Below are 24554 nucleotides of genomic sequence, written 5' to 3'. Positions count from 1 at the left end.
AAAGGTTTTAGTGATTTAAAGATGTGCAGAAAATGTCAAAATATAATAAAAATAAACACTAAACTCCATACAATACAAATTAGAAAATCATTTCAAGTAGCATGAACCACTTTACATAACAAATGCAATTCTAGAGACAGCTGTGCCCTGCATCTCCTCTCCTTCCTTCCCCCAGTGCTCTCACAGACCCGGGGACAGTACTCTTACTCACAATTCCAGGTGGGCCAGGAGGACCTGCTTCACCCTTTTCTCCCTACAAAAGAAAAAATAACTTTCCTTGCATATTCTTATAAGATTGTCTTGCAGAAAGCAGATTAAACATTTCTTCTGGTAAAACAGAGTGTGCCTACAGTACATTAAAACTATTTTTCTCTCTGTAGTATCTCTCATTCTGTGACGATTACAACAAAAATGAATAGACTTCATTTTGCTTTGCATACGCATGATAGATGAAAACAAAGATTTCTGCAAAGCGTAAGTTGGGGGCTAATTATTCTCCTCACAAAGAGCCCAGATACTGGTCCCGTCGATTACACACTTCCTCAGAAAACAGAATCATTGATGAGTGGAATTGGCAACCAAGGTTTTTCAATTTTAAAAAGAGAAATGAAATAAAATAATATAAAAGCATGATTTCCAAATATATTTTCTTAAGGAAATAATTTTATATGATGTTTTTAGGTGAAGATTTTCTCAAATTTGCATTGGAGGTCATAATGTAAAATCTAATATTAACTGAAAACATTAGTGGATAAATTCTGATCACTTCAAGGTTTAATCTCATCCATAGGAGATGAAAAACTCAAAAGAAATTAACCCTTTCATATTATTTTAATATAAACATCATAATGACTTAAACAGTCCAAAGATACATACATTATACCATGAATGTATATATTTTTCCTTTTAAATTCAGGCAGTAAACAAGAATTGAATGTTTTGATTTTTCTTATATGAATACCAGAAGAATTTTATAAATATCTAGAGGACATAAACATCTTAGCCACTGTATTCTAAATATATCTACCGTTTACAATTTACAGGATTTTACTTCCTCAAAAAATTACAGCCAAGGGTTTCTTCCTTTTGTCCCTGGCTTTAAGAAATTAACTGTGGGCTATTGAGGCCCTCCCCACAGCTTTCCACTCGCCATTGGTGATGAATATTCCAAAATTATTTCTTATATTAGTAAAGATTTACATTACCTAGTCTCATATTAAGAGAGAAAAATAAAGCAATAATGAGGTTTTTTCTTCTGCCTGTCAGACTGACAAACATTTTTCAGATTTTTTTTTTTTTTAAGTTAGTTCCCCAACTAAAAGGGCCCTGGTCTGGCAGAAGGACTTTCTGGGGCAATTTGGTTGCATGTGGCAAAAATTTCAAAACAAGTGTCTGAATGTGGACACCAATATTATGCTTTTAGGAATTTGACAGAGAAATGACCAAATGAGCAAAAATACTTGTGAGCATAAAATGGCCTAAATACCACGCAACAAAAGGCTTGGATGTTCATATCATAACTACATTGACGGCCACAAAATATATCCTCCTTCTATCATGACGTGAAAAAGCAAGAGGTATTGTTCACTATCACCTTTAAAAGCTGCCTGCTTGTGTATGCACATAGGAACTAGGTGAACTCTGGCCATTTCTGAACAGGTAATAGAAAAAATTAGGTAAGCTTTCTTTTCCTCATGATATCTTTCTGTATTTTCTATTGTTTTATGATCAGGGAAAAAATAATCTACTACCGAAAAAAGACATAAAAAATTGAATGAGTGGTACATTTCATGTATTTTTATTTTGAAAAAAAATCATGAACACAAAGGAAACCACTAAATTGTGTTTTTACCCAGAAGAAGCATAAATGATTTTTTTCCCTTGAGTACAGAGTCCTTAGTTCTAGGAAAGAATAAACAGACCTCTGGGTTGAAGTGGAAAGTGAAGATAAAGGCTCACAATAGTGCTAGCGTTTACCTGCGGGCCCTGGCGGCCTACGAGTCCTGGGTACCCGGGTTCACCAGGAAAACCCTGAAACCAAAGAGAGAAGTAGTAACCGTCAGAGGTCAGTGGCGGAAACAGTCAGCCTGCTTGTAAAAATCACAGAGAAATACTTACGGGACTCCCTTTTTCCCCTTTGTCACCATCTTTTCCGGGTTTTCCCTGTAGAATAAAGATGTAAACGTTAGTATTTAATAAATAATAGGCCGGGTGTGGTGGCTCATGCCTGTAATCCCAGCGCTTTGGGAGGCCAAGGAGGGTGGATCATCTGAAGTCAGGAGTTCGAGACCAGCCTGGACAACATGGTGAAACCCCGTCTCTACTAAAAATACAAAAATTAGCTGGGTGTGGTGGCGGGCACCTGTAGTCCCAGCTACTCAGGAGGCTGAGGGAGGAGAATCACTTGAACCCAGGAGGCAGAGGTTGCAGTGAGCTGAGATCACACCATTGCACTCCAGCCTGGGCAACAGAGTGAGACTCTGTCTCAAAAATAAACATCATCATAATAATAACAACGGATAAAACACCAAAGCTCTCATTCAGATAGCTTAATATGTTGTCTCTCCTGTGAAACACAAGCATGGTAAATGAGCGCTCTATGTAAGTTGACAATACCGCAATAAGTAATATGGTATATGATGAATAATTATGAAACAGTTACACTAGAAGAGAACTCTATTTTTAAAGAGCAGAGGCCGATGAGCTACAAGTCTTCTAAAACATCACTGTATCTTGGTAGCAAAGCTAACATCAGAGAAGTTTGCCTACTGGCAGCTGAGTATTTGCAAGCTTATACAAATGCTTCATGTAATGCAGGTTTCTGCATGTTGCTTCCAGGTAGAAACCAGAACCATTTACAGGGGACTGGCAGTGCGGTGGGTCTCACGTCACCACCGTCCCTAAAGTGAGAAGCAACTCAGCCTCTCAGGCTTGCGGCTGCGCAAACACCGTCTGGTGTTCTGGGTGGCAAAGTCCAACCAACCCGCTGCTCTTAGATAGAGCAGGACCAAAGGTTTCAGGGACAGCCCAGGGCTCTTCAGAAGCCTCTTTCCACAGCGGGCGGTGGCACCTTCAGTGCTGGATCCTTAAACAGGGAAGGACCTCGCCTGCCTGGGAGGCCTTGCAAATGATAGAGCTCAGGAGAGTCTCGGCAAAGCCCTTTGGGGCATGAAAGGGATAAACTAGAAGTCCCTACAAGCCTTTTCCATTCTTATGTTTCTGTGAATCTGCGATTTTCAGCATGAAAGGAGAATTGTTTCATGATAAAAGGACTTTGGAAAGCACTTACTCTGGGTCCTGGTTTTCCGGGTTCACCTTTCTCTCCAACCCCTGGCATTCCCTTAAATGAACAAAAAGGCAAAGAGATTCATTTGTCTATTTAAGCAAAATATTAAGTTAGATAAATATTAAACTTCAGGTGAAATAAGCTTGTAACTCAAATCTGTACTTTATGGTCTTTGACCTAAAAATGATAGACAGAAATTGAGGACTTACCTGAAATCCAGGTTCACCTTTTTGGCCCTGAAAGAGTTGGAGAGACAGATCAGTACTATGAAACAGCTATATCAATTGTTATATGCTGCATGAAACACACAGCAGAAAAAAAGAAAAAAAAAAAAAAAACAAAACCTTTTCTGATATATTAACAAAGAAATTCCTGTTGATCTCCAGCACTCACTTGGCATTGACTGGTAGAAATGTAAGCTGGGCAGGGTTTATCATGCTTGACCCATGGTGACTGGCCCTGACCTCCCCCTGCCCCCCAGCCCGACTCCCTCCTGCTCACCAAGCCATCCCTAACTTGGGGCACATTTAAGAGGCCCTGATCCAGCAGGGTGAGCCTCGGATCAGGCTTGGACCAACCCAGTTCCAGCTGCCTCTGCTCTCAGAGGTGCCCGCATTTTACGGAACGAACAGTCTATACATCTGTTTTCCAGACCAGGATTGAAGGTAGCTGGAAAAACTGAATTTTGACCCATTTTCTCCTTGTCCTTTGGAATTTGTCCAAAATTAGAAAATCAGTATTCACTGGATGAAGCCTATTCACACCTTTTCTCCCTTGGTGGCAAAATCTCCTTTTTCTTGAACTTGGGCTTGTCCTGGTACTCCCGGAGGCCCACTGACCCCTTGGTCACCCTGTCGACACAAAAACGTAAAATTAATTAGGCATGGAAACAATTATGCAGAGATGAAAAATTGCAGAGAGAGGTAAAAGCCTAAAATAAAACACCTATTTTTAAAATGTAATTATACTCTATTCTATTCTACTCATCCTTTGCCTCTGCAGAAAATCAAATTTCAATAGGAAGAAGAATCTAAACCCAGGAGGAGAATTTCACTTCTTCTATGGGCAATCACTGGCTCAGGAATAACCATGGACTCTGAACACCTGCAAGACACCTCTGGACTTGCGTGCACCTGTGTAGTGTGTATTGGCTTCTGATGGCACGGAGGAAAGGAATACAAACTGCCTAATAGAGGCTGAGAAGAAAGAAGGCATTTTAGGTAACTCCAAAATAAGACAACCATCAAGAGTCCCCTTCCTCAGGCATCCTAACTGCTGGGTACACCTGAAAATTACAACCACATACATTTCAGAGTCACTATATTGCAAAGTTTATGAAAAGATTGGGCCAAAATCTAGGGTGGCAAGCAGAGGTCGCCTGCACATCCAGATTCATCCAGGCCCCACTGCATTGGGTGCTCTGGTTGTAACTGCCTCCACCAGCTTGGATGTCAAAGGAGAATCTGGCCTTCCACAGGCTGGCTATCACAATGGCAGGCATCCCTTCTCAGCCAGTGCCTGCTTCATTGGTCTGATCCAGGGAAACTCTTGGAGAGGATCAGGGACCCACCACTTGCCTCCTCTCTGCAGGATGAAGCCACCTGCTGTGGTCTGCGCCCTCCCAGCTCCACACTGCATCTCCCCTCACACCCACTTGGCCCTGGACCACCCGCCCACCTCTGAGAAGAGAGGCCGGTGGTGAGGGGCCACTGCCAACCGTGCCAGTCCTAATTTCCTGGTGGTGGACTTCCACTCTGCAGGGCTTACACGGTTATGCATCTAATGGTCAACTCCTAAATTTGACTCTTATAAATCCTAGGTCTGACCTCATCACTGACGAAGAAGAGTTTGATTGAACTCTTTGTACAGATAATTAGAGTTAGCCTCGTTGTTCTCTGCTTGTCAGATCACAGAGCACTTCCATAAATTCTAGTGTATTGAATAAGCTAGAATAAATTCAACAATGCTGTCATTTTAAGGAAAACACTACCAAACGCAAGAACATGCAGAGAAGAGTAACTACACTTATGAGTCCAAACGTTGATCTAAAGGTGGGTAACTGTCAGGTGAGAACATGGTTTTCAACACGAAAGCACTCCAGAGCAATGTGCACTCACCTTGTCACCTTTGGGTCCTTGAAAACTTAAGCCCATTTGTCCCTGTGGATTAAAAATTAGGCTTTCATTATTAGATTTGTCTACTTTGTTCAAAGTCATTCTACAAACCTCACACAAAACGCAGTAAGATGGTAGATTTCAGGCAATAGCTTTGTCCCATAACTCTCATAAAATTTTCCAGAAAGGAACGATCATGCTGTATTCAATGTCTATGAAAAAAGTTTTTAAAGTATGACTGACCAAAAATTCTAAAGACATTTTTTTTAATTTACAGTTTTTAAACTCTTGCGTTAGAAAACTGAGGGAAATATCAGTGATTCCAAAGTATTGACTAAGGGACGAATGAAAGAAAAGATCAATATATTGATAGATAATCAGTAGATAATAAATGATAGATAAATGATAGATACTTAAAGGTATAGTTAGATAAAGATAGTGTTAATTTTCCAACATTTTTTTACAGAGACTGAAAGAATGAGAAGAATGAGCTATAGCAATTTCATGATAGCCTTATACTAATGCCAAAGAACAAAAAATGAAAAAAACCTTTACCTTTTCACCTGGAGGGCCGGGAGGACCTGGAGGACCCTAGGAGAGAGAGCATTTTAATTAAATAGGATTCACAACTATAGGGAGCTTGAAGCCCTTCTTTAGGCTGATGTTATCTTAAGATTCTCTGGTCAACATGATAATTTATTTGTGAAATATTTTTCCTGGGTTTCCCCTCCCTCCCCACTCCCAGCAGGTGGAGGACCCTCAGGTGTGACCATATCAATACCAATCCGTCTCCCCTGCTCCACGGTGAAGTCACCTGGGGCAGAGCCTGCCTGTCCATCTTTGAACTCACTCCCACAGGCTGTGACTATCGGTGGTACCCAGCCAGCCGCCGCAACCATGGCTGCATTATTTGTTTCAGGATATCAGTTTATGGTGCTATCATCACCCCTTTCCCACAGCTCTGGGTATGTGAGTACCAGGCTGCCAGCCAAACGTTTAATAAGAGGGAAGCTGATTCTGCCATGTCCATATTAAGAGCGACCACAGCTGTGCAAAGTTTTTACTAAATTATTGTTTATTTTCACACCTCAATATAGTTGCTCTTTAAATGATTGCCTTGGAGAGACAGTCCCCAAAACTTACCGGTGGTCCGGTAAATCCTGGAGGCCCGACAGGACCTTGAAGTCCTGGCAATCCTGGTGGGCCCTAGAATGCATGAGAAAGAAATGAGTTCAGATGCAAACTGGGAGGGTGAGGTGGCACATGTTCATAATGATTCAGCAAATGCTTACTGGATTCCCTGGGAGTCCGGGAAATCCTCTTTCACCTTTCAACAGCATCCCGGGCACATGGCCAAGTATCTCACCTGGATCACCCTAGAGGATGAACAAAGAAAACAGAAAGTTGCAAATATTGACATTCACGTAAAGAAACTGAAAACTCATTGAGCAGTTGGCACATATTACCGTTATAGGACTAGCCTAAGTCTGGGATTTAGACCCTGTCTACACTGGAAATCAACAGCCTGGCATCCTCCCATCATGATTGCCATCCTAGTGACCAGCTTTAACCACTGCATGGTCAACTTAGCCACAGCCAGGACTGAATGTAGAGACGGCTAAACAAAGGGGTATGCAACACCGTGCACAGGACCATCCCCAATTCTAGACAAGGGCCCCTGTCTCTAGTTAAAAGACTACTGTGTGACCACGGGCTCTTCTCACAAAACAAGAATTCTCTTTTGAGAAAAGGCCTAGGACGAATACTTTTATAAGAGCAGGGTGTAATGGTAAATTTTATCTGTCAGCTTGGCCAGGCCACATTATTGGGTTAAACACCAGTCCAGATGTTTCTGTGAAGGGATTTTTAAAATGAGATTGACACTTAAATCAGTAGACTCTGAATAAGGCAAATGGCCCTCCATAATGCTGGTGGGCCTCATCCCATCAGTTGAAGGCCTTACAGGATAAAAGACTGACCTCCCTGGAGGAAGAAGGAATTCTGCCCACACACCGCCTTCGGACTCAAGACTACAACTCCACCCCTTCCCTGGTGTCCAGCCTGCCCACTCACCCTGCAGGTTTTGAGCTTGCCGGCCCCCACAGTCATGAGTACCAATGCTTTAGAGGCCGTTTCTCCTCTCTCTGGCTACACACACATAGGCCACTGGTTCTGTGTCTCTGAAGCACGCTAACACACAGGGCTATTATGAGGATCTATTTCCTACGTGTTCTGAATCACAGGTGCACAGGGACTCTCAGCCTCATCCAGGTAAGCGGTTATCTCTATTGCAACTGCTGAGACCTACAAGCCTCCCTTGGACAGGACTGCTCCCAACCCCCAGATACCCGAGGTCCCCACCCTGTGCCCAAGCACAGCCCACACATTACAGGACTGCACCTTTGGAGGTCGGGCTGATGCCAGCAGCCGAGCCCCAAGACAGCAACACCTCGCCTGGGAAAAGCTGTCCCAGGTTCCCTCGTGGCAAGTCTGAGAGGCACCCAGGGAGCTCCATTCTCCCATCTGCCCTCCCCGGTTTGGGCCAAGTAAGTCTTCGCCACCACACCAGGCCTCCTTCCACTGCTCACTCCCCATTAAGACACTCAAGTGTCTGAACATTAGAGTCTAAAATCTGAGTTTGTGTATTACTTATACAGTCTTTTAATGTAACAGAGTTTAGGGAAATGTGTTCAGAAGCAATCGATCAGCCAAAGTGGTTTAAAGAAAATGGCACTTGTTTTAAACAGATTCCCTGTAATGAATCCAATAAAGCAAAACAAAATAAAATGTACCTTCATTCCTGGTAACCCTGGTGGTCCCTAAAAAAGAAAGTTTTGGTGTTAGTTTTGTTTTTCTCAAAATGCCATTAGCATTAAAATTGTTATTATATAATATTATATGTAAAATATAAGTTATTAAAACATAAGCAAAGAAAAAAAGAAAAGGAAATGGAATGAGAAGAGAGAAGTTATAACTAAAAGAAAGAGGTTCTGCCCTAAATAGCCTCTACTCACGGGATTTCCAGCGAAACCAGGCAAGCCAGGAGGCCCGAGCGGCCCTCTCTCTCCCTGGGAAGACAGCAGAGCGTCATTCATACACAGTGTGTGTGGCAGACACATCAGCCCTGATACCGCATGAGTTAGTTACTCTGCCCTACCCTTCACTTGTTGGTTAAAATCATTTCCTAAAAACAGTTTGTCACAAGCTCTGCTGCTGGGTACCACTTTATGAAAGAAGAAATAGACCTGATAGTATCATTAATAGGGACAAAGGCCCAGAATGGCATTTTCTTACACGATGTGGTAAATGATTACCGGTAATAACTTTCATGCTTAAATGAAATTTTAGGATAAAAGTCTACAAAAAAGAAAGGAACAATTACATCTTTCTGATACACTAAATATGGGAAAATTGTATTTCCTTACCAAATAAAGCAAATTTTAAGACAAGTAACTTTCCAATTGTGGCAAATAAAACTCTATTAACAGAGTCATACTACCTGACTCCTTAATGTGCAAAATTACATAAACACACAGGAAAAGGAGGGTCTCGGTTCTGGATTTACCTTTGTGCCATTGCATCCTGGAATACCTGGGGGGCCTGGTGGGCCGTCTTGGCCAGGAATACCCTGCAATTAAGAAAGTGAAAATGTAACCCAAACAGAAAATCACCTGATGGAAAAATATTTCCTAAAAGAAGTAGAGTGCATTTTCTATACATACGGGAAGTCCTGGGTTTCCAGGGTAGCCAGATGCTCCCGGGGGTCCCTGTGAGGGCGGAAGTAAAAGCATGTCAGTGAAAAGCCGGAAGCCTCACTTCCTCCTACTGCATCCACCTGGGTAATGGAGTTGTGCCCTCGTTTTTGGTGTCTGGAACACACACACACAAAGCAGACAGTGCACTCTGCACAAGAGGCAGTGGAGGGCACAGGCCAGGGCAGATCGCCCAGGCTTACGGAGCAATGCTACACCCAAAGCACACTACTGCCATTCGCAACTGCAAAGATGTGGAACCAGCCTAAGTACCTACCACCCAATGAGTGGATAGTGAAAAGGCAGAATCCACGTACCATGGAACACTACTCAGCCACAACAAGGAACAAAATGATGTCTTTTGCAGCAACTTGAATGGAGCTAGAGGCCATTATTCTAAGTGAAGTAACCCAGGAATGGGAAACCAAACACTGTATGTTCTCACTTATAAGTGGCAGCTAAGCTACGAGGATGTAAAGGCATAAGAGTAATACAATGGACTTCCGGACTCAGGTGAGGGGAAGGCTGGAAGGGGGTGAGGGATAAAAAACTACGTAACAGGTAGAGTGTACACTGCTTGGATGACAGGTGCTGCACTAAAATCTCAGAAACCACCACGAAATAACTTATCCATGCAATCAAAAACCACCTGTACCAAAAAAAACGATTGAAATAAAAAAAAAATAAGTTTTTAAAAAGCTCACTGCTGATCCCTTCAAACATAAGGCTGCCCAAGCACAAAATAACTCTGCTCCCATTTCACCTTTACCAAGAGGTAGAGAGGAGCAAGAGCAAGGCTGGCTCTGAAAATACCACGACTTTTCCATTAAACGAAGTCATCTCTATCTAATGACTGTGGACACATCATCAATCGCACCTTCCCCCAAATTAAAATATGCCCAGAAGAGATTCCTGAAGAAGAACAAATGGGGGAAAACAAGTTTGCAGAACCAAGGACTAAGGAGCTCAGCCTGTGCACAGGCCCCGTGGGAAGGCCTGGGGCTCAGGGAATCATGCGCTGCTCCACACTGCCTGCCTCGCACCTGCCTGCCCGTGCTGTGTGAGCTGGGAGAGGAGACGGAGGACGAGGGCTTGGAGAATGGAGGGGAAAGGTGGCCGACTCTGGGAGCGGGCCTGTCCCACGCGTGGAATCATCGATTGTGAGTGGCAACTGTACTCACTCTTGTCCCTTTTGTTCCAGGTAGTCCTGGTTCTCCAGTATCACCCTGGAACAGAATAGAAATGCCATTGTCATTGATCACCGTTATCTCAAGAATGCAGACAATCTTACATCCACCCACCCCCAATCCCACAGCCCTGCTTACCTTTTGTCCTGGTGGTCCCTGCGGCCCCTCAGGTCCTTGCATTCCAGGAAACCCAATGACACCTTGTAACCCTGGGAGGCCTCTTTCGCCCTATAGAAGAGGAACATAAGTCAGGCAAAAGGCAGCAGTAAAGAAACAGAGGAAGGAATCGCTGACCAACTGTGATGGCTTTTTTTTTTTTTTTTTTGAGATGTAGTCTCACTCGTTGCCCAGGCTGGCATGCAGTGGCACGATCTCTGCTCACTGCAACGTCCACTGCCTGAGTTCAAGGGATTCTCCTGCCTCAGCCTCCTGGGTAGCTGGGATTACAGGTGTGTGCCACCACGCCGGCTAATTTTTGTATTTTTAGTAGAGGCAGGGTTTCACCATGTTGGCCAGGCTGGTCTCAAACTTCTGATGTCAGGTGATCCACCCTCCTCAGCCTCCAAAAGTGCTGGGATCACAGGCATGTGCTACCATGCCTGGTCTGTGATGGCTAATTTTCAGTGCCAAGTTGACTGGGTCACAGGATACCCAGATAGCTGGTAAAGCATGACTTCTGGGTGTGTTTTTGAGGGTGTGTTTCTGGAAGAGATTAGCATTTGAATCCATGGGCAGTAAGGAAGACGTGCCCTCACCCAAGGTGAGCAGGTGCCATTGTTAGCTGGGTCCCGGATAGAACAAAAAGGCAGAAGAGAGGCCAATTCTCTCTCTTCTGGAGCTGGGACACCCATCTTCTCCGGCCCTTGGACATCAGAACTCTGGGTTCTCTGGCCTTCGGATTCAGGGACTTGTACCACTAGCCCCTTGGGCTCTCCAGCCGCTGGCCTTGGACCGAGTTACACTTCAGGAGTCCCCGAGTTCCCAAGTTTGCAGGTGGCAGATCATGGAACTCCTCAGCCTCCATAATCCTATGAGCCACTTCCCATAATAAATCTAAGTATCATCCAGCCTTGCGCAAGTCCACGGTGAGTGTCTGGAAACAGACAGCAACGACTACTTCAGGCGGCTCTGCTTTACTGTGTTTCAAACTCTTGAGGACAGAAAATATTTCTATCTCATTCCTGGCACAATCCTTTCTATATACTAAATGCCAAATAATTTCTTGGGTAAATAAAATAACAAATAGTGAGGCATTTTTCACTGAACTGGTTATAATTTCACTCAATCATTGGAACCCTCCTGTTAGCTACAGTCTCAGTGCTGAGATTTTGTGATGGATCCCCCAAGACGTCTTCCTCTTTAGAGAGCATTAGGAGACGAGGGTGGGCAGAGTCCACAGTGTGAACCTCACGCAAGATGCTGAGCCTCCCCTGGGCCATCATGGGGTGGTGGTGGGCTTTAATGAGAATGTCTTTCAAGAGTGTTTTTTGGGCTGGGTGTGGTGGCTCACGCCTGTAATCCCAGCACTTTGGGAGATCGAGGCAGGCGGATCACCAGATGTCAGGCGTTCAAGACCAGCCTGGTCAACATGGAAAAACCCTGTCTCTACTAAAAAATGCAAAAATTAGTTGGGTGTAGTGGCACATGCCTGTAATCTCAGTTACTCAGGAGACTGAGGCTGGAGAACCACTTGAACCTGGGAGGCAGAGGTTGCAGTGAGCCAAGATCGTGCCACTGTACTCCAGCCAGGGAGACAGAGTCAGACTCTGTCTCAAAACAACAACAACAACAACAACAACAACAAACCCATAACCATGATAAGAAATCAAGAAAACCTATTTACAGTACGTGGACTTTAATGCAGTCTTACCATAGGAATTGGGTAGATTCAGTGACGACTGTTAGCTGATTTAAAAACAGAAGGAAGGCACTTTGGAGATCACAGGCAGGATTATTTAGTGTTCAGTGCCTTTCTCAAAGTTGCATTCGTTGAAAGTAAAAATCAACTGACAAGCTCTACGTCACATAACATAAACATCCAAAGTCGTCCTTCTTTCCAAACCACTCAGCCAGTCCTGGCACTTACCGGTGAATTAACTGCCTGCTCCATTTTTACAAACGCAGAGAGGAGGTTATGAACCTGGGACTCACCCGCCACGCCTGCACAGAGCTGTGTGCTTCATTGAAAGGATACGTCAGGAGTCTAGCCACAGTATGTGGATAAATATGGGATACATTGTTTCAAACCCTAGAGAACCGAATCAAAGAGTAAGCGGATTAAAGAACCTCAGGACTCATAGTGTGGCACTGCCCCTCGGGCCAGCAGCATCCGGGGAATCGGCCAGAAGAGCAGACGTGGCCCCACGAGGGCCCTGAGCCCAGGGTTTGACAGGGAAGGCTGGCTCCTTCTCCCTGGGGCCTGTTATAGTGAGCAAAGAAAAACATTCCCAGACCAGGACTTGTTCAAATGAAGAGCTCCTTAAATACACCCTGCAGTGACGGCCCCGGGACACAACGGCAGAAAGTCCTGCTGTAAGGAGTTGCGGCGCACAAGGTCACCAATCTGGGGCACACGGTTTTTGGATGTAGGAAAAGCCTGCTCAAACCAGAATAGGACGGAACTCCAAACAGCGGCTAAAATAAATAAATAAATCCCGAGTTGTGTAGCCCCGAATCACCCGGTATCAGACAGGAAGGACGTGAGAAGGGCATGTCCATGTAGAAGCTTTCTAATACATTTGGTGGAGTATTTTTAGAACTTAATGAATATTGGCAGTATCGCCATGAGACCAGCGACGATAAGATTTTATAATTCTCAATTTAACCATGGAATGCACTGAGGACCAGAGCCAGATGAACTGATTTCTACAAGTTTCTCACTGAGTCAGCACTACAGCCAGAAATAGAAATGAGGTCAGCCTCCACCACAGTCCCTGTTTTTTCTGGGTCACTAGAGCAAGCCGGTTCCCAGCAGAACATCAAACAATTCTCCAACTTAATGTCAGCCCAAGGTACCCACCCTTTTATGTCCATTTCACAGATAGGGAAATTAAGATTCCGACGCTTAACTGACTTGTCATATGTCACTGGGTGACCCTTCATGCTGCTGGGAACAGAACACAGAACCCCAAATTCCCAGGCCTTGCTTTTACCGCAAGAACACATTCTTTCCCAAATGTCGCCAGAAAGCTTAAGCAATCTGTGTATCCCCAGAGCTTTGAAATGAAGGAGCTAAGAAGGAAGTGACTCCTCCATGGACATGGTTCTTGCCATTCCCCACATATTTTTTTAATGTTCTTAATCTTTTGTCCAGATAAAAGTGCACATGAATAATCTAACACTCTGTACCCTGTCCAAGGTTATTATGGGAACCAGAGCAGAGCAAACAGACAGGATAAGCACTTAAACAGCTATACAGTTAGCTGGCGACCAGCATGCAGTACGGGGCCAAATTATTCCTCCAAGCTTTTAGCACATTTCCACCAGGATTATAAGAAGAGCAAAGAGCTGGACATGTTGTGCAAAGATTATTGGAGCTAGCAGTGTCCAAGCCAGACTTTGCAGCTGCAACTAGCAATGCTACCACCACGGCCACCGTGACCCCCCTTCCACTGGAGCTTTAGGTAGAATGTGAGCAGTTAGAGTCAGGGAGCAACAGGGCCCTCGATCATCTGTTTCCCATGGTGTGCTCAGGGCAAGGTCCAAAACTCCATGGCGGCCACAGACTTCATGTCAGGCCAAAATGAAAACCACAACCATGGTCTGTCACAGCAATGACTATTCAAAGTGGAAGAAACAAACAAGAAACTTGAAAAATACTACACAGAAAGTTTTCATGCAGCTGAACTTTGTGCTCTCATTGCTGAACATCAATGCAATGTAGGGCACTGATCAGAAGTGGAAAATTCTATATCAAAACTGGAGATGATTACTGCTGTGTCCTCAAATGATGAAATTCAGAATTTGTGGAGGGAGAACAAAGTGCCACTGTCTACAAAGATGAAAGAATACAACATGGAGAATAATCTTGGCACCAAAATTAGGCATTCTAAATGAGGCATGAAATAGGGTTTCATGCATGGAGCTACTTAAAATTCTTGCTTAATGCATTACCTAAAGCAAACATATACTTTTTAAAAGTCCTTAAAATGCGTGGAGAGAAAGTCATTTTATAATACCCAATTCTTTCCCTTCCTCTTCCAAGGCTTGTAGAAACAAGTTCATGATTCAGGAAATCAAACACTCAAATAAGCTTCCGTCACAGCTAAGTCAGAAATTCAAATACAAATCAAGTACCCAGGACAGCTGAAGTTGAAATAGCATGAAGTTTCTAAATGTGGGAGGAAAATATAATTACCAACAACAAAAACTGAGGTTAACACGAAATATACCTAGAATAAGCAGTCATCAAAATTCTTACTGTCAAAGGCCCTATGACGTCTGTTTCAGAGGCTGACATGGAATCCGTATCTTTAAATCAAAATTTTAATGGATTTTTCCAATTTGAAATACTAGGATCATGGATCTTCACAATGGACTGAAGCACACACAGAGATACTGCCAGCACTCTGGGGCTTTCTCTACGCACGGACTGAGTGTGGATACCGGGTCTGGTACTAAGCACTGAGTGTACTGGGTATGGCAGCCTCCATGTGCTGGGTGCAATCACAGGAAACAAGCAATGCTCACCAGGGAGACTGCAATTTCTTCTCCACCTCGACCCTGTAATTTCTTCACAGGCAATGAAATTGTTTTATTCATTCATGGTGTTTGAATTCAATACAATGTCATGGGATGCTGAACTAGCCAATTGCATTACATGACGCTCAGCATGAGGCAGGATTCCACACGAGTCTTAAAAACTTTAAGAGGTAGTCAAAGGTTACCGGGCAGGACATGGCCCCCAGCACCTTTGCAGTCTAAGCATACTGGGCACCATTACAGACTGGCCGGGGTCCGCAGCAGTGGCTGAGAGGCGCAGGGCAAGCTGCGTTCGGGACCACGCTGGCTCTGCTGCTGCTTTCTGTCATCGAGCGCCTTGAGATTTCCATTTACGAGCAAGACTGCAAATCATTCAGCGAATCAAAGCCCTCACATTCGAAGCCAGGGCTCACCAAGTATCCAGTGAAAAGGAAATGATGGCAAGGATGGGTCACAGTCAGCGGGTGACTGCGGAACTCTTTCAGAAATTCCACAAGGCCAATTCCTTGAGCCCAACCACCATCAGAAGAGGCATCTGCAGGACCATTTCCTGGATGCCGCCGCTGGGAAAGGGGTGGGAAGGCTGTGGTCGGTGCCGCGGGGTCATGGAAAACTCAGTGGCGAGGCCCCGTTGGGAGCTCCCCCAACGCCATGAGGCTTGACATGAGGGCAGGAATACAGCCACCGCAGTGCGAGGGGGGACAGGATGCAGGGAGGTCCCCTAGAGGTCTGCTTTCCCTAAGAGGAAGGCGTGAGTGCGCACTCTCCTTTGCTCTATGAGACACACAGCAGAACTCTTAAAAGATGTATATGTGTTCATCAGAAGTATGTGAATGAAATTTAACAATGTGGATTGCTGCACTTAGCAGCATCATCATTACTGTTATTTCTTGCATCTAAATATTTAACATTAAAGCAGCAAAGATTAAACCGATCACACATAAAAAGTGTGACTGCAAATCTGTATCTTCTTCCCGAAACTCTTACTTCTCCCTCCAGCCCAGACGTCTAGCTTGAGACAGTGAATATCAGGAAATGTGTGCAGTGGCCCTCCATCAACTATGTGGGTATACGCAAGAGCTTGAGCAGCGCATACAGATGCTCCTCAGCTTACGATGCGGTATGTCCCAATAAGACCATTGTAAGTTGAGATCCTGTCTCAAAAAAATATATATATATAATATGTAATATATGTTACATATATATTATATATTATACTATGTATTATGTACACTATACATTATGCATACTATATATTATATATAGTATATATAGGATCTCACTCTGTCACTGAGGCTGGATTGCAGTGGTACTATCTTGACTCACTGCAACCTCAGCCTCCCCAGCAGCTCTATTACAGTTCTGTGCCACCATGCCCCACTAACGTTTGCATTTTTAGTAGAGACGGGGTTTTGCCGTGTTGGCCAGGCTGGTCTTGAACTCCTAACCTCATGTGATCTGCCCGCCTCGTACTCCTAAAGTGCTGGAATTACAGGCATGAGCTACTGCACCCAGCCCAATAGAAAATATTTTTAAGTCAAAAACACATTGAATACACCCGACCTACCTAACACTGTAGCTTAGCCTAGCCATCCTTAAACATGCTCAGAAAACTTACAGTGGCCTACGTTGGGCAAAACTGTCTAACACAAAGCCTGTTTTATAATAAAGTATTTAATATCTTTTGTAATTTATTGAATTCTGTATCAAAAGCGAAAACCAGAACGGCTTGTGGCCCCTGACTGGCATTGCGAGAGTTGCTATCGCACGACGTTAGCCCAGGAAAAGATCAAAATTCAAACTTTTGATCTTTTGAATTTTGATCTTTCAAAATCCATGACCTTCAGATACCATGAGAGCTGTCCTATTTCTAGGAGACTTCTGGACTCGTCCTCTTCGAAAGCATGTGGGGTTATTTGGGCAAGTTCCTCATTTCATGGGCCTCCACTGTCCTCCTTCTGACCATCATTAGCGTTGTTCTGAGTACTCCCAAGGCTGCCGATGATGGAGATGAGCAAGTTTGTGTGAAGAATGGGAGAGAACTCAGTGCTGGAGCCTCCTGGCCAAAAGAACAGAGGCTAGGGTCTGAGGACTGGGATAAACTAGAAGTGAAAATGCCTTCTTCCTTATGGCCAAGCCTGGACTGTAACTTTTATACTGGACTTCTGGCCCCAGGATTCTTGAGTGGAAAATCCGAAGCCCTCATGACAAGGTCCATGTGATGGAGAAGGTCCACCTTGTGTTCAGCAAATGCCTGCCTGCAGCTACAGCAGTGAACGCAGAACTGTCTCCAGGAGTCCATGCTCAAGGAGAGATTTCTGTTGGACAAATCCTGATGTTGAAACATTATCTAAGGCCATGATGAATTCTGGCACAACTCTAGGCTCAAGTATTCTAATATGAATTTTAACATTCACTATGAAGTTGACTGACAGAGCTGAACACTCAGGTCACATGTCATCCAAAGCGAGAAGGCGATGGTTACCAAGGAGATGCATGGTGAATATTTCTGATAGATCCATATTCACAAAGAAATAAAACCACAGACATTTTCTGATCCATGAAAATCCACTTTGCACATCAGCTTGAAAGAAAAAAAAATTTAAAAGAGTCCTTCACAAAATGCTTTCTAAAGAACTATCACTCAACACAAGAATAACTCCAGGGAGCCCTCAGTGTGGTCTTCTTATAAACAATTTAAAACTTCCCCGAAAGCCATCCAAAAGCAAACAAACCATCTGACGTCCCCGAACCAGTAAAAACATTCTAGGAGAGCTGAGTGCTGATGAATTACTGGCAACCAAAAAAAATCTTAAAAATTTCCAAAGGTCCTTACATCTTAGCAAAGTTCCAGACATTTGTCCGTGATGAAAGTCGAGACTCACTCATGGAAGCCCACAGCTAAGCTGTGAGCAGCAGCAAAGGCCTCCAGAGGCAACTATTATCTTCAATAGTTTGTTTCTTATCTTCTTCAGAAAAAAACAGTCCTAAATGCTCTCATTAACTCTTACTCCAAGGCAGTACTCCATTTCAAATATTGTTAAGCAGAACCATGTTAAGTTACTCCCCCAAAGCAGTCAGATTTCCACGTTGGAGAGGGAGAAAAATATGATGATGATCTTTTTCCACAGGCTTGTGAACCTGCCCAGTCAGATTCTCTGTGTATCTGCGCTCAGGCAGCACGTCTTTCATCAATAGCTTAATTCTGTTTTCCCATCAAACCACACCAGGACACAGTGTGTTCACTGGAAACCCTTGTATTTTCCTGGCTCTGGGCTCCATCAACAACACATTCAAATGCCCATGTGAAGGGCCGGGGCGTCCACAGACACCCACCCTTCATCCACCTCCAGGCACCTGCGACCCACACAGCAGCACCCCAGGGCCCGGGCACCCCTCAGCACATTGGAGAGCGCTGCCTCAATCTGAAACAGGCACATTCACACCCTCCCTGGCGGGCCCTGGCACCTCAGACACACCCATGGGATCTCAGCCAAGCATCCCCTTGTTGAAGAAGTACTCAGACACCGAATGATCTGGAGAAAACCCAAACTCTGGCAGACAGTGGATCCAGCCGGTGATACCACCAGGGGAAGAGCCAGTGGCCTGAATCAAGTCTTGGGTGAGGAGCCTCCGCGGGCTGCAGCTGCTGGCCACTAGAGGGAGCTCTGGGACCATACATTTTCCCTCAAATGCCCTAAAACTCCCTAGTGGACCTTAAAGTATTAAGCCTTTTCCTTAAATTTTCATTGTAGTAATACATTACTATAAAAATATTAAATATTCAGGGCCAGTGAACACATGCTGTGGGCAGAGTGAGAGAAATCACTTTGATATGGCCTAAAAACTCTATGGTAAATGTTTTTTATTAAGATTCAAAATTTAATTAAAATTAAATATAAAAACTAGTAACCTGAATATTGAGGCTACTGCATTACAGGTAAATGCAGTCAGCCTATAAATAATGAGAATGATGGGTATTTTCTGGAAAGCATTTTCACATCCATTTTATAAATTGGGAGAGTATTTGAATCTAATGACAATACAGAAAAAAATAGCAAATTCAATTTTTAAAGTAACTGTATGGAAATAGAAAATACTGAAAAAATTAAATTCTACGAAACATGCATAAAGTAGATACAAATGTGATCACAGGGGAATCTCTAAGAAACCACTACTAAACATCCCACTGCCAGTAAAACTTATTTAAAGGTTCTTCTTTGGTCTTCTTCCACTACAAGTTTATAGAAAACTTAGGCATTAAGGTAATTCAGTCCATTCTCCTGAGTTTTGCCAATTCTAAAAGAAAAATAAAATCTAGCCAGTTTTTTGGCTCCCAAAAAAGATAATAACATTCTCTCCTTTGCTTAACCTATCAACATGAACACTCATTAAAACCAAAATCACAGACGCCTCTACCTAAACCCATTACCTAACATTCTGTTTCTCAAATATATATTTTTAAAAATATCTTTAAAACGAGAAAAACAGTACAGAAAACAAGTGTTATGCTACAGGCTTGGAACCTCACTTGCTGCAGTTATGGACGGTATGGATGGTTGCGCATGTTGCACACTGCAGCAATCAGGGGCCAAAATCAGCCACTGAAGCTATGTGTTGGCACAGCAGGAGGCCTTTATCTAATATGACAAAGCTAGAAAAAGCCCAGTGGCAGCAAAATCATCCTTCAAATAAGTTGCACAGAGCTCTCTGGGAGTTCCTGCCTTGGTGACATCCCAAGGATGTCAGGACACACCAACCAAGAGGCAGCCTCCATGTAGACTTTAGAGGCTTGGTACTGACCTGCCAAGAGTTGGGAAGCCAACTGAGGAATGTCCCTCAAGAGAGCCCTAATCCAGGGCAGGGGCTAACCTGCCCAGTCACCAAGGCCAACACTTTGGTTGGCTTTTGGTTTTGGTTTTACTTACTCCATTAAAACATAGATATACATATATATATACAAAATACTATCCTAAAAGAGCTAGAAATGGACACGGCATAAATGAATGCTTCCAACTTGAGCTCCGGCCATCGCAGGAATAATCACACTTAGGATTGCTGAGAGTCTGCACATGAAATTACGCCTCTGCTCACGCGCACAACTGTCTTTTTTTTGAAGTTCCATGAAATTTATCACAGTTCTAGGTCATGACTTAGTTAAAGATTTGGGAGAAGAAGAATGATTGCAGGAACATAAATAATTGATAACAAAATATCAATAAGAGGTTAGCTCTGTTCTGAGTTTGTATAAGAAAAATAAATAAATATATTTATGTTTTTCAGATGGAGTCTTACTCTGTCACCCAGGCTGGAGTGCAGCGGCATGATCTTGGTTCATTGTAACCTCCGCCTCCCAGGTTCAAGCAATTCTTGTGCCTTGGCCTCCCAAGTAGCTGGGATTACAGATGTGCACCATCATGCCTGGCTAATTTTTGTATTTTTAGTAGATACGGAATTTCACCATCATGGCCAGGCTGGTCTCCAACTCCTGACCTCAGGTGATCCGCCAGCCTCGGCCTCCCAAAGTGCTGGTATCACAGGCATGAGCTAACGCTCCTGACCTAATTTTTTTTCTTATAAAGACACTTTGCTTTATTTTCATTAGCTCCAAAGCAAGGACCCTGAGGGTTCGAAAGACGTGTTCTACATTAACAGAAATGTTGAAAAATGCCAATTAGTGCTTAAGTACTTAGACAGCTGAGGATGTTATTAACTAGAACTTAATAATGTATGTGGGTGTGGGGCAGCAATGTGGAACAAAAAGAGGACACAGAAAAGGCAGGAAACACCACAAGGTAGGTGATGTTTTTTTGGTCTATGATAAAAGTAAACTTGAAAAACGTAGATGAAATACTCTGAAGTTAAGAACTACAGTTAAGAGGCTGGGCACAGTGGCTCACGCCTGTAATCCCAGCACTTTGGGAGGCCAAGGCGGGTGGATCACGAGGTCAGGAGATCGAGATCATCCTGGCTAACACGATGAAACCCCATCTCTACTAAAAATACAAAAAATTAGCTGGGTGTGGTGGCGGGCTCCTGTAGCCCCAGCTGCTTGGGAGGCTGAGGCAGGAGAATGTCGTGAACCCAGGAGGCGGAGCTTGCAGTGAGCGGAGATCTCGCCACTGCACTCCAGCCTGGGCGACAGAGCAACACTCCGTCTCAAAAAAAAAAAAAAAAGGAATTATAGTTAATAATACAAAAGCATGCAAGACAGTCTTCAGGTTTACACCTTGAGATAATTGCTCACTGGCAATGAAGAAAAAACTTTAATTTTTTTCTTAAACATGTGTTAGATATAATTGTTTATAAAAAATGGGTTTTACAGGTGCCCTGCCAGGGGGACACCCCAGGTCCCCATTCTCTGAGTGGTCCTGTAGCCCCTGCGGTTCCCTGCCAGGGCGTGCACAGCTGCACGCAGAGCAGCTCCAGGAGATGCTGGAACCCATGAGGCAGTGACTGGCATTCCCTCTAGTTCCCTCCCCCAGCACCTCAAACAGATGGCACAGGGTAAGTACTCAGTTAATATTTTCATGACTGGGCCGGGTGTGGTGGCTCACGCCTGTAATCCCAGCACTTTGGGAGGCCAAGGCGGGTGGATCACCTGAGGTCAGGAGTTCAAGACCAGCCTGGCCAACATGGTGAAAGCTCGTCTCTACTAAAAATACAAAAATTAGCCCAGCGTGGTGGCACTTGCCTGTAATCTCAGCTACGCAGGAGGGTGAGACAGGGGAATCGCTTGAACCCAGGAGGCAGAGGTTGCAGTGAGCTGAGATCATGCCATTGCACTCCAGCCTGGGCAACAATGCAAGACTCCGTCTCAAAAAATAAATAAATAAAAATATTTTCATAAGTGAATCAGGAAAGATCCCAAGAAAATGATATAAATCTATAAGAGGGTACAGATTTAGGAACCCTATTTTCAAACGACTGCAAAAACAAGCACCTGCACTCCAGGTGAGCACGTGGAGCTCTGGGCGCCCTGCTTTCCATGCTCTCTTTTCAGTCACTGCATGGATGGGCAAAGAACCTAAGCCTGAAGCCAGAAGATTCCGGTGCTGGCTCCAGCGCCAACCCCTGGGACGCTCTGAAAATCAGCTTTACCATCATCTGTAAGTCAGGGATGAGTCCACCTGCCTGGCTCACCTGGTAGCATTATTTTAAAAATCAAACGTGCTCAAGTATTCAGTTAAATGCTGCACAAATGGTTCTGAAAGAAACTGATCTGACTTTACTGCTTTTTAAACACATAAATATTTTGTGTTTATTCTCAAGATTTCTATGTCCAACAAGCCAGCTGCATGTCCTCTGAAGCCACACAATGTTTTAAAAGAGAATGAAAAGGACACACTGCTAGTGTTCCCACAAGTCATGACCTAGGAAGTATCTCATTCCTGTTTTTGTGGCTAAGACAGACACAAGAAAATTGGAATTTCTTGAGTATTTTAAAAAGATGACAGTTTCAAGAAACTCCCCCCTTTATTTTATACTCAAGGTTTTGTGTTTTTTCCTTAATAAATATCTCTGGAATTCATGCTGTTCAAGCCGAGAACATTCATTTATTCTGTCAGGTCAGCCTGGGTCTTAGTAAAGCCACCACACTCCTCCATGGTAAGTCTGTAAGTAGCTAATGACATACATAGGTCTGAAATCCCCAGATTACTTTCTTACCCCCAAGCAAGTTACTTGTCTGTATCTTATCACTGATAACATTTTCCCCCAGGATGCTGCAATAATTTCAATACTCCATTAATCATACTTGGAATCTAAGAGATAAGAACAGTTCTCTTGACTCCCAGATATACAATTGCCAGGTTAAAACTTGACAAACCAACTTTGCCCATAGAATACAATGTAATCTCGGCAGAGCTGGAGGTTTTACAAAACCCACTATTAGCCTAACCTCATTAATTTGAAAAAGCAGTAGTAAGATCAATCTAAATTAATAAGTAGCTGAATTTTAATCTCTTTTAAGTAAACACCATTAATTCCTTTAAAACATATACAGTCTACCCAAAGAAATTAAGCCAACATCTTGAAGTTTTTTCTTTTGTGTTTTGCTTAAAATCTTGGTTTTAAAACTGAATAGGTAAGAAAAGCATATAATTGCAAACTCAATACAAAATACTGGTGTATAATTAAGACAATAAATAGCTACTTCATAAATACTTAAAAATGGTCTTCCCTGAGCTGGTAATCTCTCTTCACCTCAATGCTATTCATAAAATTGGCAAGCCTGCTTTCAAAAGATAATATGGAGCTATATTTTAATCCAAGGTGTGGCCCAATTATTTAAAAATTTCTATCAGTAAGATCTTATTTAATGCCATTTTCACTATGCCTAGTTTGTAGACGTTTTAAAGATTAAGCTTACAGTATCATTTCCTGCCTTTTTTTCTTAACTACTTAATGTCAATAGACTAAAATATTGAGATCTTTGGCTAGAAACTAAGATGTGGAAACAGACCAATTGGGTTATAGTTTGTAAATTATTAGGTATAAACTTTCTAATAAAAATAGATTGTAGAGTATATAAACATGTGATATTTTCCCACGTATATGGAATTTTTTTTAAAGTTATATCCATTGGAGGATAGATGACCAAGCACGGGTACAGTAGACACACACACACACACACACACTCACACACACACACACAGAATCAGAGAGAGAGAGAAATAGAGAGAGAAATGAAGAGACAACGACGGAGAGACAGAAAGAGAGAGAAGCTTCACTAAGAGGCAGGTTGGGGGAACCTCGTTCCCATGCCCTGACTCCCCACTCCCAGGGTCTGAGGTCTCAGACACATCACTGAGGCAATTTCTCTTTGGCAAGAGAGGGCCAGTCAGCCAAACACCCTGACATGGCCTTCCCTTGACTCCCAAATATACAATTGCCAACTTGGTGGAAACTCTGAGCTCTCATGGGAATCCTAACCCTACAGGCGCCCGCCCTTGGTCCTCCACAGGGGGAATCAGCACTTTGTGTGAAGAAACAGGGAAAGTGGTCATCTTTTTAACAGCTATTTGATATTCCACATAAATATCCTGCCGTGGGTTAGGCCCCGAATTTCAGGATAACAAATAAGGCAAGGACAGGGAGGCAGCCCTGTCGCGGGTCTCCAGGGAACCCAGGGAGCCCCGCTGTGGAGGGACTGATCCCAGAGCCCTTCCTGGTCCCTATGGTCCCTAAATACGCCCTCCTGGGTGGAGCTACACTTCCCTGCACACACAGTCCTCAGATGCCCGTCTGAACGTCACCCTGGCTGGGCAAGAGGTGCACGGTGACAGGTGGGAAAGGCACGCACAGAGACATACACGCGCCTTACAGGACTCAGGAAGCGCAGCTGGGCGGGACCATCACGGAGCACCTGCCAAGTCATGTGCTTCTGCAGTAAAATCACCCACACGCTTCCAGAGCTGACACTTACCCAGCGATCAAGCTCAGGATGCCCCTGAGGAGTGGTGGGGCGGGGACGGGAGGGGGGGTGTCTACATCAGGAACAAAATACTGGACA

General features: G+C 43.8%; 1 protein-coding gene across 1 annotated transcript in view; it reads right to left on the bottom strand.

Moving 5' to 3' along the window:
* Positions 1-24554, bottom strand: part of COL4A1 (collagen type IV alpha 1 chain) — a 155547-nt gene that overhangs the window by 55299 nt on the left and 75694 nt on the right. Inside the window, exons 3-18 of the mRNA XM_033177282.1 lie at positions 10478-10567; positions 10334-10378; positions 9123-9167; positions 8966-9028; positions 8415-8468; positions 8193-8219; positions 6693-6776; positions 6544-6606; positions 5956-5991; positions 5404-5445; positions 4051-4137; positions 3496-3522; positions 3290-3340; positions 2119-2163; positions 1978-2031; positions 212-253 (exon numbers count right to left, since the gene is read on the bottom strand). Of these exons, the coding sequence (XP_033033173.1) occupies positions 212-253; positions 1978-2031; positions 2119-2163; positions 3290-3340; positions 3496-3522; positions 4051-4137; positions 5404-5445; positions 5956-5991; positions 6544-6606; positions 6693-6776; positions 8193-8219; positions 8415-8468; positions 8966-9028; positions 9123-9167; positions 10334-10378; positions 10478-10567 (855 nt within the window). The remainder of the gene's footprint in view (positions 1-211; positions 254-1977; positions 2032-2118; positions 2164-3289; positions 3341-3495; positions 3523-4050; positions 4138-5403; positions 5446-5955; positions 5992-6543; positions 6607-6692; positions 6777-8192; positions 8220-8414; positions 8469-8965; positions 9029-9122; positions 9168-10333; positions 10379-10477; positions 10568-24554) is intronic.

The sequence above is a fragment of the Trachypithecus francoisi genome, unplaced genomic scaffold (assembly GCF_009764315.1).
Source record: "Trachypithecus francoisi isolate TF-2019V2 unplaced genomic scaffold, Tfra_2.0 Lachesis_group18, whole genome shotgun sequence".
NCBI lineage: Eukaryota > Metazoa > Chordata > Mammalia > Primates > Cercopithecidae > Trachypithecus > Trachypithecus francoisi.
This window is presented reverse-complemented; position numbering and strand designations above follow the sequence as displayed.